The sequence below is a fragment of the Zosterops lateralis genome, assembly GCF_965231275.1.
Source record: "Zosterops lateralis genome assembly, chromosome: 10".
In the NCBI taxonomy this organism is placed as follows: domain Eukaryota; kingdom Metazoa; phylum Chordata; class Aves; order Passeriformes; family Zosteropidae; genus Zosterops; species Zosterops lateralis.
Window position 1 is genome coordinate 18,074,417 of NC_139770.1, and position 19,364 is coordinate 18,093,780.

Here is a 19,364-nt window from a genome sequence, read left to right on the forward strand (position 1 = left end):
CCCTGGTGAGGCTGTGGGATGCTGGTGTGTGTCAGCTCCCCTTCCAAGGCAGTGGGCTCAGCCCTGCCCTGCTGTGTTCCCTGGGTGATGTGGGGAGGGGGCGCTGCTGCTGGGGTTTTGGGAGGAAGGATTAAGGTGCTGGGCAAGGCTGCTCCTCAGAAGTCTTTGGAGAGTGTTGAGGTGACATCCAGCTGGATGGCCCAGCGTGGGAGAGGTGCAGGAGGGTGAACGAGTTCATGTCTCTGCCCAGGCAGAGGAGAGAGTGGCACTCCAGATGCTGGGCACAGCTGGTCTGGCTGTAGCCTTCACAGACATCCAAGAGTCAATTTATTTTTTATTTTTATTCTAAGTACTTGCTACCAGCACAGTCCCACCCTTTCCAGTTACTTGTTCCTTGCAGCCAAAGGATACAAATAGCCTGTTCCAGGAGTCCTTTTTCAGGCACACAAACCCGTGAGGAAAGTCATGCACGTAGCTGGGTGTGTATAAACAGCCACAGCACCCTGGCCACCCAGTTCCCAACAAGCCTGATTTAAAATAATCTCTTGGCAAACATCTGGATGCATGCCAGCTGTCCAGAGCATGGGAAGTGTGTGTGATGCTAGTGGCTGCATTCTTTTTTCTGTGAAATGTCAGGGTAATGGGAAAGGGGAGTTGCAAAGGGATGTTCTTACTTTGCTTTAAGGTGTTTGTACTAAGGATGATAAAGCAGCAGTCTCCTTATTCTCCAAATGGAGCTGTGTCAAGCCTGAATTCAGTAGGAAAGAAAATCAAAACTAGTAAGCAAGGACTTGGAAAAGGGGTGATCCATGAGCGTGACACTCTGAGTGATTTCTTACAGCATCTTGCAGAATTCCAGGGTAATGATATGCAACTTTCTCATTTTGAGTCAAAATGAGTGGGGTTTCTGAGGCTTCACATTTTTCTGCTAGGCACAAGCAGTGATCCCCCCTGCACACACTTGTTCAAGCAGGAGGGTTTGGACAAGCTGCCCACTGCTGTTGGGTTTCACCTGCCCTGATCAGTGAGGTGGCCTGCCAGGATGTGCAGGACCGCCACCTGCCTTTTCTTCCTCTGCTTTGCTTTTCAAAGGGACTTGTGTTTTGGTTTTGGACATCTAGGATTTACATTGAAAGGAGTTACTGTGAGGATTTCTGAAGCAAACCAAATGGTGTATTTTGGGAAACCACAGATCTTTCAAATATTAATGCAGTGGGAGATCCAGAAAGAAACATGATCCTAGCACTAGAAATTTGGGAATTGTGTGGAACTGAACAGAGGGGAATAGTTTTGAATAGGCAAATTTCAACACTGAACATGAGATTTCTCAGAGACTTGAAGATGTCATGTGTTGACTGCCTTGGGTTTCTTCTGCTGCACGTTTAATTACGTGTGTGAGTTTGTGTCTGAGTAAAGGAGCTTCTCCAAGCTGGCAGATGCAAGTGGGAGTTTCTTCTTAACAACTCCGTGTTCTAGCAGAGGCTTTAACTGATGGTCTGTAATAAATATGTAGTTATAGGCATACGTGCTCCCATCTTAAAAACAAAACTGGGAAAACTATTGTTGAGAAGGATTAAATTATTATTTTAAGGTAACTGCAGCATTCCACAAAGAAATAATAATTAAAATAACAACTGCCTGCTTTCTGGCAAAGCTGTCTGCACCACCCATTTCCATGAATTTGTATTCAAGGTGGGGGATACAAGTCTTGGTCGGAAGGAAAAAAAAGTGCTTTCTAAAGATCCTTAGTAAATAAACCAGCTTCAGGGTTCAGTGAACAGCTTAGACAAGCTGCATGTCAGATAGAGCCAAAATGTAATTGCAGCATTTAAATAAAAGTTTGGTCACATTTTTTAAAAGATCTCATGGTTTGCTATGGAAAATGGGGGTTAGTTACACGTCCTCCTAGGAAAGAGATTCTTAATTTCAGCATTGGGTAGCACTGATCATATTTAAGTTGTATAAATTTACTTCAGGGAGGCACAGAATTCTGGTCTCAGTGATGTTGGTACAGATGAATAGTTACCAAACTGACAGAGATGGAGATGCGGTCCTGCAGCTTTTATTTGCCCTGGACTATTTAACTGTGTGCTCACTTTCCCTGGCAGCACACTGACATTTCTCATTCATGGAGCTTGACCATCAGTGTGAGCCCTTCCCTTAAACAACTGGCACGAAAATATTTTCATGTGGAAGGAGAATTTGCCCAACAATGTTTGTGGCTACTAGAGGTTTAGATGGGCTTCTAAATTCTCTGGTTGTTTTTGCAGCTGACTAAATAAATTGGAAAGCAGCCAGAGAGACAGCAGAGTCCAGTCGGTAGTTCAGCGACAATAAAAGGCTTCGGAGGACTTTATCAAAGCTTCCATTAACCCCCTGCTGATGTCCTCAAACAGGATTTTTTTGAGAGAGTAGAAACACAAAAGCTAGGCTGCAAAACTGCCCCTGTGTGTCCATTCACAGTTTTAAAATCCACACAGTTACTAATTAAAATGCCATGCAGAGTAGCACAAATAAACATCACTAGTCCCTGAAGCCCAAAAGTTTCTGCATTGGCTCATAGTTTTTGAGGGCAGGATGCTGAGCTGACCCCAAAGGGTGAGTGAAGCAGCCCATTCTGGTTCAGATATTCCGTCCTTGCGAAATGTGTGTCAAGTCCATCCATATGCATGAAATCCCACTCCCAGAATGCCATCCCAGGGCAGCCCGTTATATTTTATTTATATGTTGCATAGCATTGTGCTAAACCGTGAGGGCTAAATAGAGCTGTGGCATGCCTGCTGCCTCCCTGTAATCATGTTTGCCAGGTTCTGGTGGACATCAAAATGCTAAGCACACGAGTGAATACCGCTTCTTTCATTGAGAAATGTCACTTCAGATTTAGCCCCACATGTGAACTGGTGTGCAGGGAGTGCTTTATTATTGTGGCAGGGCTCCAGTGGGTTTCCCCTCCCAAACAAAGTGGGCAAATGCGTAGCCTCTCTCTGCATCCACTTGAAGGATTTCATGGCGTCTCCTTAGATTAAGGTAATCTGCCTTCATTACTAAATTCAAGAACCAGAGCCCCAGAACTTTGACTGCACTCTGAAAATGGATTCAGGGTCTCTGAAAGTTGTGGTTTGGAAACTGGTGATAACAAAAGTTGACCATGGTTTTGTATTTACTTTTTTAAATGCAGTCGAAAGAGATGTAAGAAGCTCAAGCATTTTTATTTTATTCCTGTGGCCATTTGTATTTCAAACCATCCCTTATGGAAAAATCCTACTGTTAATTTAAAAGGAAATTATAGCTTTTGTCTCAGCCTTCTGAACTGTTCCTGCAGAGTTTATTAGGACTTTTATCCCTGCTATTGAATTCTATCACCTAGTCTTAAAAAGACGATTGACTGATTCTGATTTTTTTATTAAATTCTTCTACTGCTCCATAAAATATCTTTGGTTTTGTCTGCATTAAAATCCATTGAAAGTATCCATGGATTATTACAGTCAGAAAAACCCTTAAACTGTAATGTGCTTTGGATATAAATGTCTTCCAATTCCATAGATTACCAAAGGCTAAAAGGAAAGCACTGAAATTTTTAATTAGCTTTTTTTATTATTTTTAATTTTCCACGTTGCCGTTAAGTGGTTTTATCGAGAGATAATAGAACAAGACAGTTTTGACTAAGCAAAATAGGAAAGTATAGTGGGCTGGAAGAGGTGTCTAGTATATGAATTGAGTTTTGTGTGCTGTCCCATTTATTTTAGCAAACAAATCAAGGCATGATCTGGAGACAACCCGCTACAAGGGCTCCCTGGGAAGATTGCGCTTGTCTCGGTAACAGACTGCGTTCTTTAAATCTGTCCTCTGAATCAGTCCCAATTTATCTTTCCAGCATAAAAGGGAATGCAGATGGAGTAGCCACAGCCTCCCTTATAGTTTATCAGGATATTGTGCATGCACATAAATAAGGCAGAAAGTGACTGGAATGTGTAAGTGGCTGAGTGTTAAATCCCATGTTTTTCAAGCTCCCTGGGCACTCAGGGATGGGGCAGCCAAGGGGAGTCCTGGAGGAGCTGCAGGGATTTGTGGGCTCCCTGTGGCACTCTCCAGACAGGGGGTGCAGACCCAGTGGTGCCTTTGCAAGAGCCTCTTGCTTTTCACTGCTGCCTGTGCTGAAAGTTAAAGCTGCAATTGTGGAAGGACTGGGAAAAAATGATGTGAAAAGGGTGGATTGGCTCAAAAAGAGACTTCTCAGCACTGCTTGCACAAGTGGCATTTTGCTTTAACCAGAGAATGTTTTTATTCATATTTGTTGCAAGTTAGAAGGGCTCTGTAGCACAGGACTTCCCTAGCTTATTTTTGGTCTGAATGATCCTTAAATGGATGGTACTAGCTTCACCTGGATTAAATGAGAAGATGATAAAATATTTGGACCTTGATGACAAAAATGAACTAAAACAGAAACAGTGAAGCTTTCAGGGCGGAGAGAAATAACATTGAAAAATGCTTTGTGTGCTGTTGCAAGAAGAAATGATTTTTGAGTTGCAGGTTTTGAAGGAAGATGATTGAAGCTTTTAGTCCATATCCTGTGCAGGTCTCAGTCCCTTAGGAGCCCTGGCAGCAGTGGGGAGAAAAGGCTGGAGAAATCACCTCAGGAGCTGGGATGGGCTCCTCTCAGTGTCACCTGTCTGCTGGAATATGGGACTGGAAACGAAGGTCCAAACTCAGAATACAGACCAGCCTGTTTGGCTGTTGCACAAATTATTGTTTTCATGGGCTTTTATAATAAAAGGCCCAGATTGTAGCTCAGGACTCTTCCAGGACATAAATCTGGCTGGTCTTTGTACAGGTCAACGTCCTCATAACCTCGCAAGGTTAATTTTTTTTTTTTTAATTTTTATTTATTTGTCTTTAGGATTGAAATTCTTCAGACTTTGTAATAGCACTTGCATTGCACAGGAAACCAATTATTCTTTGGAGTGCTTTAGGCTGAGGCCGTCACCTTTAATATTTAATTGCTGATTCCACTTGGGGTTTTTCCAATTGACACAATTTTAAAACAAATAATGCACTGGTTTTCAGTATCCAGCATAAAACCAAAATAATGAAACCCCTTTATAAGTTTAATTATGTGCCACCTATGATGTAATTGGCTCCTGACATCATGAACTAAGATTTTAATTTTAAGGTTTATGTGTTTCAGGAAGCTTAGGACTCTTCCCCAGTTTGTACCTCATCACTTTTTTTTTTTTTAATGAATAGCAAACATAGGTAATTTTGCTTTTTGCAGCAGCACTGTGTGCAGCATTTCTTCTCTCTCATCGGGTCTATTAATGATTTTTAATTTCCTGAACAAATCTGCCCGTTGTGGGTAAAGGAAAGGGGGTTTAATTCAATTCCAGTGAAAGGACCTGGTGGGAGAACTCCAAGTGTGAGTTAAGTGTGCTGCAGTCTGGATTCTCTGTGGTACTTCCCAAAAACACAGAGCATCTTCATTCCTGGAGAAGAGATACTTTGATGGAGGGTTATGGCAGAGTGTCTTGCAGCATGCTGTCAGTGCAGTGTCCTTCATAAAATGCTACTAACCTGGGCCCAGAAAACCCAAACCTTGGTTCAGTCTTCAAGCATTTCTCAACAGCACAGACAGAGACAGAGATGGCATCATGTCAGATCCATCTCACCTTTGTACAGAAGGTGCTTCACCAGAGTTCCAACTGAGTGCTCTGCATATCAGCTGTGATTAAAATTTATAGCTTCTTCAGCTGAAATGTAAATACGTAAATGCAAACCTTCTGCACCAGCCTCTTCTGTGTGATGGAGCTGAAACTAAATATGGCTGAAGTTCCTTATCTTTGGTGGCTTTGAAACAATTTGTACTCTCAAGTGTTAAGATGGGAACTGTGATTTTTATTTGAATGAGTCCTGGGTTTGGGTTCTGTTGGGTGCTGCAGGCTCAGGAGGGCATGGTTGAGACCCAGGCTGCACTTGCTGCTGGAGCTGTGGATCACAGTGGAAGTAAAATGTTTATAATTTTATTACTTTTTCTTCCCCCAAGAATCTTGCCATTTCTGACTTTAGATGATTGATCTGAGAAACTCAAATGGCAAAGTCTAAGTCTCTGCTATTACTGAAGCACTTCAGAAGCAGGGATGAGGCAATGTGGCCAAATCTATTTATTAAAATAGCAAATGTTGCTTTAGCAGAATGAGTCATGCCATTTATTTATTTATTTTGTTTAGAAGATAGTTCAGTGTTTTCAAGGCATCTAAGTAAGTGGCAAATAGGGCAGAGGCTTCTGTTTGTCTGGATTTTAAAAAGGCTTTTAAGCAGCACTTTATACGAAATCTAATATTCTTAATGTTGAAGGAAGGTGACTGAGGACATTATTTAGCACATATAAATACATCATCTAGACATCCATGTTTCAAGTAAATAAAAGATAACTGTGTGAGAACCAAGGAGAGCAGCACTGGGAGATGTGTTGCCTTGGGTGCCAAATCACACATTTGCCCCATAATGGATTAGTTATGTCGTAACTATTGGGGTAACCACGTGCTCAGGTGACTTGGTGGTAAGTATAAGAAAGGACCAGGGACCAGAAATGAGGCTTTCTGTTAATACAGACGTGGGGCGTGAGGTGAGAGCTGTCCTATTCCCGGTGAGACAAAGGGTTGCCCCTTTGGGCTATTCCAACAGCAGGGTCAATGTTTTTTATCTTGTTTTATGGATTATTGAAACACTGTTGTAAGAGGTTTGAAGGCTGCACACAAAAAGTGGTTTGCAGGGCACAGATGCAGTAAGTTATTTCATTGGTTCTTTGAAATTTAAGAACAGCTCTTCCCTTTTTGTGTGTTGACTCATGATGTGTGTGCAAACACGTCTTAACTGTGGGCAGGAGGATGGCAAAATGAAGGAGGAGTAGCTGGATGGTTGTTTGGCTTGAGGAGGGGCTTTAGAGAGTAAGGGTAGGGGTCTCATTTGAGGGTAACTGGTGTTTCTTTAAGGGTAGTTTTGATTTCCTGGTGGAAGGGGCTGGGGGGTGTGGAGTTGTTTTAGAAAAGGCAGCTCAGCAGACCCTCCTCCTGTGCAGCAGTGCAAGGGTGAAAGAAAGGCTATTTCTGGGAGGGAATTAACTCTGGTGGCTACTTCTGGCTACCTGGGAGGAACAGCAGGCTGTGTGGCTGAGGCAGAGTTGCCCTGAGGGAAAGATGCTAAATGGGGCATTTTGCTGCAGACTGCTAATTTTGAACTGTTGAGGAATGCTCCATTTCCAACATTATTGTCCCCTTTAATAACTAGGGGTTATGGTCTCTAATTCCTCCTTTCAGCTCCCCCAGAGCCGCTGTCCTCAGGGGTGCTATACATTGTGTCACAGCATCAGGGGTTTCTGCTGGTCTATGTTTGCTTGGAGCAGCATCTGAGAAGTAAGAGGATGATTACAGCACATCCTTCCCACAACTATCCCACCCAAATTCAGGTCCTGGGGTCCTGCCTCTAAGTGTGACAGCTCTGGCCCACAGCAGTCTCTCTTTGTCTGGACTGCCTGGCCCATTTTTCTGCTTCTCTCAAGCTAATATAATGCAGTGGAGCATCAGTGTTGGCTTCTTTAGGCTACAGAATTTATTGTTGTTTATACTGGGTCAGATTCCAAGCTCAAGTAGAGGGAAGAGTAACTGCAGCGTGACCTGCTTTGTGACCAATGGCTCCAAACCTGCTCAGGTCAGACAGCTGCTGACTAATTCCCCATCTTAACGAATTACTTATAGCTCTAGAGTGTCTAGAGCAACTCCCAGCTAAAAGTATGTTCACCCTTCCATGTTAATCATTCCAGCATTTAGAAATGTTTCGGTGCTGAGGTCTTTAAGTGGTTGTGATGTTCAGATGGATTTTTATAAATTGCTTTCCATTTGAAAGGCTTGTTTTCCTGTTTGTTTTAAACTGGCATTTGTACATACAGGAAATACACGGTATTCTGCCATGTTTCTGTTGGCAACTATTAAGTTATCCTTGTCAGAACATGCCAACAGGATTTCTTAGCAAGCTAGCAGAAAGAAAACAAGCACTTTTCAGACGAAACAGACCCCATGCTTGAGTTGTAATACAAATCTCTTGCTAAATGCTATGTAGATTCTATAATCTTTTGGTTTAAGGCAATCTTTGGGATTGTAGGTTGCAGATTCAGATCTTTGGAGTAATTCCAGACCTGCATTGCATAAGCTGACATCATTATTTGGCCTTCAAAATTGGAGGAGTCAGTACCTGAAAATGTATTGCTGTCAAGAGCTGGCCCTCTTTGATCACCAGGGCAAACCATCTCCCAGGCATGCAAAATCTTCTTCATCCTCCCTTCATTTCTGATATAAACCACAGGGAACTGTGGTCACATCTCAGTTCCTATAATAGTTTTGATCTAAATTGGAGTGGTTCTGATATGTTGAAGTGGTCTGTGCTAAAAGTGACACAGAAGTGGATTTGCAGCCCAGAAAATACACAGGCTCTTTGTGGATCCTCAGCAGACACTGCAAGCCAAGAAATTAAGCTGGACTTTGGTGGTAAAAGTACAGCACTCTAGTAATCCTCCACTACTACTATTTGTTGCTGCTGAGAGCCTGGGTTTTCCTTCAAGCTTTTGATTTCATGCAAGTCAGAGCCAGCTTTTGTGGTTTGGCAAGATTTGCAGCACAGGTTCTTTTGGGAGAGGCAAAAAAACCGAAAACTTTAAAACAGAGGAAATGTTTAAAACATAATAATACTGTGTTAACAGTCTTTAAAATCTCATTTTCTAGCCCCTTTCTTTATGAACACGTCATTACAAACAACTGATGTGAGCTGGTCCCCAGGTTTGAGAGCCTGTCACTTGTTTTTCCCAGAGCTCTGTGGCTGGGTTGCAGAGCTTGGAAAGCAAGGGAAGATCCCTTGTGTCTGTTATTTTGGAATGAAGGTGTCCTGTGAGAATATCCTGTGGCCAAGCTGGTGCTTTCCCTCAGCAGTGTGATTTCTAGCAACGAGGAGGCAAATTCAGTTCAGCAGCACTGGGGCTGGTTAAAGGGGCTGGGAGCAAGAGGCCAAGCTCAGCTGTCACTCTGCTTCTCACCGCCAGGATTGTCACCTGTGGGTGCAGAACCTTGGGCTCTTTACTCCACAGGCAGAGATTTAAAGCCTTTGCTTTAAAGGCTAAAAGTGTGAAAATGCTGGCCTGAATGTTGGCATGTCTCACTCTCGAGGCTGGGAGGTGTTCCTGGCCAGTCGTCATTCCTGGGGGAAGGAGAGGCAGACGGTGGGAAGACGGAGGACTCGGGAATGTCTTGGGAAGCTTCCAGTGGCTTGGTTGAGCAATCAGGCCTCTAGATCCTTGTCCAAGTCTTAACATGGTCCAATCATCACTAGCACAAATGTTTGCTCCACTTTTGCAGAGGGAATAATGAAAAAAGCCCCAAATATGCATGTGGTTAGTTTTTAAAGTGCTCAGGCAGCCCACAGACTCTGGCAGGTCTCTCGGAGAAGGCGTAGCTGTCGTGCTGACAGTGAGGAATGGGAATGCCAGACTCCAGCTTGGCTCTTCAAACGTGCACAGACATCTAATCTGGGAGTGCACATCGCCTCACACGTGTGCAGGAGCCTTTCCTGTGCTTATCCTGATGGACATACATGGCTTGTACATATGTTTTGCATATGTTTGGAACTGTGGTCATGCTAGAATGTTTTCTGGTCCTGGTGAGGCCACATCTGGAGTGCTGCGTCCAGTTCTGGGCTCCTCAGTACAGAAATGAAGAGGAGCAACTGGAGAGAGTCCAGTGGGTGCCACAAAGATGATGAGGGGTCTGGAGCATCCCTCTTATGAGGAGAGACTGTGGGAGCTGGTTCAGCCTGGAGAACAGAAGGCTGAGGAGATCCCATTAATACATACAAATATCTCAAAGGGGTGCCACGAGGATGGTGTCAGGCTCTTTTCAAAGATTCCCAGTGTTGGGACAAGGAGCAATGGCCATAAACATAAACATAAGAAGTTCCTCAGGATTAGGAAGAGCAGCACTGGAACAGTGCCCAGGGAGGTCATGGCGTCTCCCCTTCTGGAGACATTCCAAACCCATTTGGATTAATTTCTATGTAACCTGCCCAGGTGACCCTGCCTTGGCAGGGGATTGGACTGGATGATCTCCAGAGGTCCCTTCCAACCCTAACAATTCTGTGATTCTGTGAGAGAGAACTGCCGTCTTTTTAATTTCTTCTGATATATGTAACTAGAGAGGGTTGGACGTTTCTCCCTTCCCTCAGTTTGAAGTCAGTGTGACAGCTAGTCAGTTAAGATGCCCTCTTACATGAATAAAGTGATCAGAATCTGGCCCAGAGCATGGGCCTTTAGAAATTATTGAAACCATATTTAGTTCTTTGTGTTGAATATCCTTTTCCTGCTGTGAGATTATTTGCTAATATAATTTACAAAATCTCATGTAAACGCCCACAGTGTTACAAGGTAAATACTCAAAGAGAAAACCTGAAATGTGCCAGGTTCCTTTAAATATGTTGTGTCCTAATCCAGAGAAAAATTTTTAATGGAAGACCTTTTCTTTTCTTGTGTTGATTTCTAAGAGGACTTTTCTTCAGTGTTAGATTCTCAGAAATCTTTTTTGTTTTTTTAAGTAATTAATAATGGAGCAGGCTTTTAGTATCTACCCTGGAAGGTAAAAACCCTTAATCACAGTAACATCATTAGTGCTTTCAAGCATTTAATTTTGATGCTTGACAAAGCACATAGCCATTGATAAGAACAAATAAGTGTTGTGTACAATTGAGGGAATAAAGGAAAGCATGAAAACCCCTAAGCTTCAAGTAATTAAATTTAAATATGTTATTTGAATTTAGCTGAGATAATGTACAAACTGTGGGTATATTTTTCAGTCAGTGAAAGACCCCTTGAGTAAACATGATCCATTTAAATTCAAATCATGGGGAGTGGAAAGTAAACCCTGCTGTGGGTAAGAAGGCATCTTCAATAAAACACTGGGCATTGTGTATCTTTGATATCTGAGTACTCATGTGCTGTAGTTTTATAAAGAGCTGTTTTCATTCATGAATGCCTACATGCCAGAGACTTTATTGCATCTATTTATTTCCTGTTTTTTTTCCTCTTTCCATTCCCCCCCACCTCTTCTAATTTGAACCAGTAATGCAAAACTGACACTCTGCCTCTGCCATCCTTTAAAGTGCCTCAAAACTGCTACAATTCAGCACTCACTAGCCTTGGGACATGGCTTTATGGCATTTGGGTGAAGTTTTTGTAGTACATCTGTGCTCTTTCTCTCTCTGTAGGCCTCAAGCTCAGAACTGAGGTAATAAAACTACTAGTAGGTGTTTAATGGCAGGTTATTGAGGAAGTAGATGAAAGAAAATTGCAACATTCACATCAGTAGGGAGTGGGGTTTTTAAGGCAGAGGAACTGCTGGGCTTTGAACTCAGGAAAGTTACACTTGGTGCTTTTGTTCAAGGGGAGACCCCTTTTTAGACACCAAAATACCTCATTCTGTGAAATGGGCTGTTCTGGTAGAATTGGTGCTTGGTATGTGCAGTCTGTGCACGTGTGGCAAAGAGCTTGCTGTTTGTAAGCACTGATGATTGAGAAACAACTCATTGCTTACTGCTCCTTTCCAAACACAAGGAGAGAGCAGGGTGGAAGAAAGTGCACAAAGTGAAAGAAAAAGAGATCTCCCTCTCCCTTCTGTAAGTTTCATGGGATCTTGCTATGAGCATCTTAATTCTGTACCTTACTCTTTTTGGTCAAGCTGTCCTCAATGTGTTTTATGTAGGAATGTGTGCATCTAATGAACAGCTAGCCCACGCACAGAGAATAGAATAGTCTGTCTTTTATTCTGCTTGTGATCAAAGCATCATTCTCCAACCTGTTACATGTTTATCTTCACATCATCCCTAAGAGGCAATTTAAAGGCAAAAGGCAGAAGAACAAAGAATGTAAATATTTTGCACAAGCTCACTTAGAAGGCTGTGGCTGCTGCCTGGAATGCCATGTTGAGCTGGCAGTGCTGATGTCCTGGACAATATTGAGCAGACTCTTAGGCCTTTTCATAATATATGTGCAAGGAGAAACTGTTGTTCTTCTAAGGAGTCCAGTCTTTCAGGTCAGATGGTGGATCTTGAAAAACAAGGGGAAAAAATAAACCTGATTTATAGGGCTACTTGCAGAAATAGAAGGGAATTGGTAACTGAAATCCTCAGTATCCCATGTAGTGGCTTAACTGTAGTACTCTGTGGGTACTTGGTCCAGTTCCTCAAGGTCTTCAGAGTTTCAGCTCACCATCCTATTGCACAGACTGTTGTAGGTCTGTACTGCAGGGATGTCACTCTTAGGGTTTCTGTACAGCATATGGAGAGGCCGGATGTGCAGTCAAAACAAAGCCAGGAACAAATGCCTCATCTGCAGAATCCAGGACAAAAGAAGATACTGAAAGTTAAGGAGGATGAATTTGCATATAAAGGGGAGGAAGGAAAAAATAGGGCCATTCTTGAAAGTGTAAGGAGTAACTTTGAACTTTGAAAATGTAAGGAGTAAGAAGGAATTGATGTACAAATCCTTTTTGTGTCCTGGAGGCCAGGAGCATGTTGCTCATTCCAGTATGGTGTAGTGCCTAAGATCAGCTGTCCATTTTTGGGAGGTGTGAGAGAGCACTTGTTAAGCTATATAAAGCTGAGAGTCTTTCACAAGAAGGCTTAGTTAATATAAATTCTTCTCTGCAAATAGCCATTTTACAACAGAGAAGAAATGTGTTTTCATACAGCACTTACCAGCCCAATATTGAAGGACTCACTAAATTCCAATATAGATGCCTGCTGAAATGAAATGGGAAACCAAGGAGGTTAAAGAGAGGATAAAAGAAAGAAAGTGAACTTTCTCTCTACAGTTCTTGAGGTCAGACCAGCATAAGTGATGGATTCTCAGTAAAAAGAATTGCTTGTCTGCCCTGCATGAGGCAGCGATTAACTAAGCAGATTTCTCTCCGCTTGGTTTATCAGTAATGGCGTGTGCGTGTGTGTTTTAGGGTAACAAATCCGATTCCTAATTTATTAGCTGAGCAGTATTCTTATTGCAGGGGGGAATTAAAAAAAGGTTTGATTCTCTCTTGAGGAAATGTGAGGTTATTAAGCAGGTTTGCAGTCATGCCACAGATATAATTTGATGGATCACACCTGGATCCTCCCTGTTGGCTGTGTTTATAGTCTCCTCTGTCATTCAATATTTGCCTTTGCCTGTGAGAGACAGACAAGGAAAAAAGAGATAAAGGTTTTGGAGGCATTTCTAACAGAGATGCCAAACTGTCAAATAGTAAATCGGGAAGCAGCTCCCTGATGGTTTCACATCAAGAGGAGACACCCTTTTGTGACTGCAGCATCTACTGGTTATTTTCACTTCCATCAGAACTGTCTGATATGGTCAAGTAGGTTTGAGGCTTTCAACATTCAATTTTCCTTTCATTTATAGTGACTGTTTTATTTATTTGCCTTTCTTGGTAGTTTTCAAGGATATCTGTTTCAAGGGTACTTTAAACTTTATAACATTTTCATGGAGCGTCATCCCAAAGTTAAAGGTAGAAAAAGAAACAAAAAGAAAGGGAAATGGGGGGAAAAAAGAGCAGCTACAGCATCAGGGGACAAAAGAAGAAATATATTCAATTTAGGAAGACCTCTAATCTCTGGTTTTACAGGACAGCTTTGTTAGATAAGATTAAAAATTTCATGAATGTCCCTTTTTATCCCTGGAGACTCCGCCATTTATACCAGCTATTGTCAGCATCAAAAGAGCTTGATAACAGCTGGCTGGAGATGTGACCACACAGCAACACAACAGCAAGAAAGGGGCAGCCGGGTTCATAAATCTTCAGAAAACCCGTTCCCCTGTGCAGCCATGAATCTGCTGCTATCACAGGCAAAGGAAGGAGGCATTGTCCTCCAGCCAGTCAGAAACCTGAACTTCAGCATTAGCAGGGGCTCTTTAGACACTGCACTGTGCACAAAGAGATGTTTTCCATTATCTTCTTCACTGCAGCCTTTATTACTGACACAGATACAGTGTAAAAGGTCTTGGAGTTTAGCTTGTTGCTAGGTAGAGTTTTTCCAAAAATGCTGCAGCCCTTAGCCTTGGTGGTGCAATCCTGCTCTTTCTATTCATGACATCAGTGCAGGGCCACATGGGACAGGGTCAGGAGATGCCATTTTGGCACACAGTGGGCCAGTCTCTGGTATCTTTTGGCTGGGAAGGAGCCACCAAAGCCAGAATCTGGCCCGTGACCATTTTCCAGGGTCTGATCACAGATTTGAGCATAAGCAGAGCAAGTTATGAGGCACAAATTGGATCAGACTCTTGAAATACAAGTTTCTTGGTTTTAATGGGAGGGCCCAAATTCATCTGTATTTGGATTTACTCTGGTCTTACTTAATTCAGTGGCCATATTTTCTCAGCTTTAGAGAAAACCCGATTGAAACCTCAGGAACTTCATGGTTCCTTTAAAGTAAATAGCTAATGGAATAACATCAGATAATTTTAGGAGATGGAAGAAGAGAATGACTGTGGGCCAAAATTACAGTGGACAAAAATAAGAGATCCTTTTAGTACCATGATCTGTTTATGAAGGTTTTTTACCTGGTCATAATGAACATTGCAGTGTTTAAACAATTGTGTTGTTACTTCAAAACCCACCTATCTAGTACTGTCCAGCATCCAAATCCAATCTTTCTTAGAGATGGTTAAATGTAATTTTGGTAGAGAAAACAAGAAAAATCTTTAATGCTTCTAATTTCCCCTCACCCCCACCCCCTAAGAAAAACACAGCTTCTGAAAGTGCTCATGTTGTGAAAGTTACAATTAAAAATACATGTTCCTCATTAAAACTAAATTATTGCTTATAACGTTATTTTTTTCTTCTGGCAGCTCCGTCTCCGATCGCATTGATCCAGGCTAAGGAGATAACAAGGCACAGCGTTGCCTTGGCTTGGCTGGAACCTGACAGGCCAAATGGAGTCATCCTGGAGTATGAAGTCAAATACTATGAAAAGGTACTGCTCAAAAATGAACAAGAATGAGTTCCTTTTGGGCTTGGGCAGAGCTTTTTTGCTTCATTCCACTGTGGTTTATTTCCCGATAGGATTCTATCATTTGAAACCAAATAGATTCAGTTTAATAAAATCCAATTAAGGATTTCATGCACTTGAATGGCTGCTTGAAAGGGTAAGACTCATAGGCTGTTCCCACTGTATAGTATGAGTTTATTTTGTTATTTCTTATCTACCTAGAAACTGAGCTTTTATAGCAATCACATCTTTAATGAGAGTCAATAATGTTGGGCAGAAGTGAGACATTAGCTTTACTTCATAGACAGAGGTATAATAATGAAGTATATAACAGAGTCATAATAATGAGATCTGTTTGCTGACAGCTTCTGCTTAGAGTGATAGTGTGGACTGGCTGGCTTTTAATAGAGAATAAGGAGAGAAAATTAGATTCTTCATACTTTCCAAGTTAGAGGGAGATTTTATTCCTTCAAATAACTTCTCAAGTAGGGAATTATGAAAAGAGCTATTTTCTTTGAAGGCTCTCTGCAGAAATGAACAATTACCTGTTCTTGCTTGTGTGCACTGTCTCTCACATGCACACTTCAAATTTTTTTTATAAAAAAATCACTTACTTTCTTTTCACATACAAAAAAAAAGGCATCTGATTTGCAGGGAAGCTAGATTATTACATTTTCTGATAGATTTTCCAGCCAAAAATAGAACAGTTTTTAATAATGGACTCTTCGGAAGACGTTTTTCCAAGTCTTTTCTTTTTTAAAATATTTTTATCATTTTTTATATGGCTTCTGGCTGGTAGGAAGAAAAAGAAAGTGCCAGCATGTGAGCAAAATGTGCTTGTTCATCAAGAGGTTCCTATTTGAATGCTTGGCTGCTTTCCAAAGGTTTTCATTGTGTGACTTCTTAAATAATCAGTGATATATGAGCATCATACCTACTGCCTCATCCTCCTTTTTTGGCTCGCTCAGAGCCCCGTGCAGCACGCAGCGCCAGGGGGATTGAGCAAGGCCAGCAGCAGGAGCCCTGGGGATGTGTTTTGAGGATTCCTTTGCTGTTACTCACAGTCTTGGCGAGGCAGTGGGGTTCCAGGCTCAGGGTTCAGGGTGTGTTTTCCCTCCCTCATGCCGTGCTGTGGTGTTGCAGGACCAGAACGAGCGCAGCTATCGCATCGTGAAAACGGCCTCCCGCAACACCGACATCAAGGGCCTCAACCCCCTGACCTCCTACGTGTTCCACGTGCGGGCCAGGACTGCAGCGGGCTACGGGGACTTCAGTGGGCCCTTCGAGTTCACCACCAACACAGGTATGGCATTCCCAGGGAGTGCTGCTGCCTCCTGGAGCAGAGAGTGCAGGCAGGACCGGGCTGTGTGCCGGGAGTTTCTCGTTGGGTGTTTGGGCTGTGGTGTGTCTGCTCTGCTCATCCATGGCCTCGTGGCTGTCAGGGATGCCATGAAGCTGACCCCAGGCATCTATTTGGATATTTGCTGTATTGTGGATTCTAGCAATGACAGTACTTCACTGTGGCATAAGGAAATAGGCACCCCATAAACACTTGGAGGCCATTGATGCTTGAGATATTTTGTTTTCTGTAAAAGTAGACATTTGCACGTTTCTGCAATATCTTATTTCAAGGAGAATAGAGCCCTGTTAGTCCCCTTTACAAGCTATTGACATAGATCAGTGAGGTGTCCTACATCAGCTCCCATATTTGCACATTTCCTTAGGCAGTTATATAAAGACAAGAATGTTCAAACTGTGTTGTCAGTAGGGCTTTTCACTTTGCTCAAGGAAACATGCAGATTTAGCGCCCAAAATGTTTGTTTTTCAGTGGCAGAAAGGCACTGTGACCAAGCCTATTTTATTTTGGACATGCAGGTCTCCTTAAATCAAGTTAAGGTCATGCCAGTTAGTGACAATATCATTCAGGGTGTTAACAACTGAAAACAATCAATCAGGAGGAGAGTAGACATTTTAAAATTACTTACTCCCCTACTTTCAGTTGCGGAGTGATCATCTGGCTTCCCCTGAGAGAAAGAGGAGGAGGAAAGAACTGTGGAAAGCAACTAGAAAGGCAAAAAAATTAGTCATTGTACCCTCTGAGCAGCAGAGTCCTTGTTCCTGGTGAAGTTCCCCAAATCATTATCAAACATCGTGTCTTCAGCTCCTTAGCACCCTGTTGGAAAATTGTGCCAAATGACTACATAATAAAGGCCTGAAAGTAGATTTGAGTGCTACTCTAAACTGCCTTCACAGAAAGCCAGAAAGCTCGTTGAGTGCTACCTAGGTTGATTTTTTGAGGTTGTCTGATACAAATGCTCCCTTTTCTGTTTTCAGTTCCTTCCCCCATCATTGGCGATGGTACCAATCCCACAGTGCTGCTTGTTTCAGTGGCTGGCAGTGTTGTTCTTGTGGTCATTCTCATTGCAGCCTTTGTCATCAGCAGGAGGTAAGAACTTAAGCTTCTCTCTCCCTCGCTCTCTTTCATCAGAGAGCTTTTTGTCTCCTCCAAACAAAGCTAAATTCTTGATTAGCATCATAAACAGTACATTTGCATTACAAGCCTTCTCCCGTGTAGCTTTGATCTTCTCGACATTAGTACCAAGCAGCATGTGATGTAATGGCAATAGTTCCAGCTCTATTTGCCCTTCAAATGCAAAGCTGATTCCAATAACTGGCATTGAGAAGCAAGCCAGCTAGAGATTTGTGGTTAGTGTAATTTGAAGTTAAGTTTAATGTGTATGGGTACAGTAGATTTTCTTGGACTGACTCCTGATAGACAGAGAATAGACAACGGCCGTTTTGTTAACTAAGCCATCAGACTGCTATGCTGGTGATTTTTGTGTTAGTCTATGAGTCTGTACTAGTCCTTCCTGTGTGAGGGGATTTGACTGTAAAATGGAAGCCACAGTCATTCAGCATCAGATGCAGTAACACAGCAGAACTGGATAGATGGTTTTTTCATCGCTGCAGCACCATAATCTTAATTCTCCCAAATTCAACCCAGGCATCAGAAACAATCCTGTGAGTGGGAGGACAGTGTAGCAGAAACACAGTGTGAGTGTTTCTGTCTTCATCTTTGTGTTCAATATCATTTAAAAAGATCAGCATGATCTTGCTTCAGTGTAATTTTGAGATAAAACTGCTTGTATCATTATGGCATCTGAAGCCTGGGATCTGAGGGATGCACATTTTGTTGGTCAGTTTAATGGCATCAGCTGTAAATGTGCTCAAACTCCTCTTCATTTGCTCTCTTTGAATTGTCCTAGAGAGCAGTTAAATGACTCTGGCTGTAATGTCTGGAAAGTAGACATGCATTGTGATCGCTTTCTGTGGGTGTTCAACTCAAAGCCTCCGTGCTGGCAAGAGGAAAGAAAAGCAGAACATATGAAAATGTGGTGTGGAGAGACAGGTTTATTAAAAGCCATTGCAACAGAAAATAGCATCACTGAGCTTGATGACTTAATCTCCTCTCCGCTTTTATCGATCACTTTATTATTTAAGGTAGGATTGATAGCTGGATACATTGGATTTCTAATTATGAGTCGCCACCTTGGAGAATTGAGCCTGTCGAGCTGCTTTGAGATGATTCCTTCCCCTTCTCCCTATAAAAAAATGTCTCTTCCCAAGGCTGATAAACACAGCTTGGTGATTGGCCCTCAATGGATCACTCTTTAGAAAATGAACTGTCAACCCCTTGCCCTCGTATTGATTCTCGTTAGGATCGGCCATAAAGCTGTCAGAGGAGAGGCTGCCTGGAGCCAGGTGCTGACAGACCTGCTGGGCTCAGACAGGTCTCCTCAGGGCTGTCTGCTCACTTATCTCTGCCCAGAGTGTGCAGTCACACAAAGGCACCACAGAGCAGGTGGGCAGCAGCCACAAAAGCCTGGTGCAGGCACTGGTGGCAGTGGAGATAAAAGCATCCTGGTGGCCTTGGGCTTGGGGATGTCCCGTGGCTCTGCACTGGTATCTCCCAGAGAGGCCATGGAGGGGGAAAGACTGAGCAAGATGAATGAAATACTAGGACAGTGAAACTGCTCTGTGCATACTAATGCATGGTGCCTTGCTAATTAATAGCCCTCAATACACAGCTCTTCAGTAGCTGGAAGTAGTTCTCGATAAACAGAATCTACTTTAACATTCACTGTTACTCTAGTGATTTTAACCACTATCACAATGTCATTTAGAGGTGTGGGCCTTGGGGATATTTCACGATCTTCCTACACCAGCAGAAGTTAATAGCAAAATAATTATACTTTGTTCCAAAATTACTTCAGATGAGAAAAAGCTTTTTTGTCCAGATAGTT

At 42.5% G+C, this 19,364-nt stretch overlaps 1 protein-coding gene across 5 annotated transcripts in view; it reads left to right on the forward strand.

Moving 5' to 3' along the window:
* EPHA4 (EPH receptor A4) overlaps window positions 1-19,364 on the forward strand; it is a 178,025-nt gene that overhangs the window by 135,556 nt on the left and 23,105 nt on the right. For all 5 annotated transcript variants that reach the window (XM_083868397.1, XM_083868398.1, XM_083868399.1 and 2 more), the window contains 3 exons: window positions 14,921-15,045; window positions 16,204-16,363; window positions 17,395-17,506. In XM_083868397.1, the coding sequence (XP_083724523.1) occupies window positions 14,921-15,045; window positions 16,204-16,363; window positions 17,395-17,506 (397 nt within the window). The remainder of the gene's footprint in view (window positions 1-14,920; window positions 15,046-16,203; window positions 16,364-17,394; window positions 17,507-19,364) is intronic.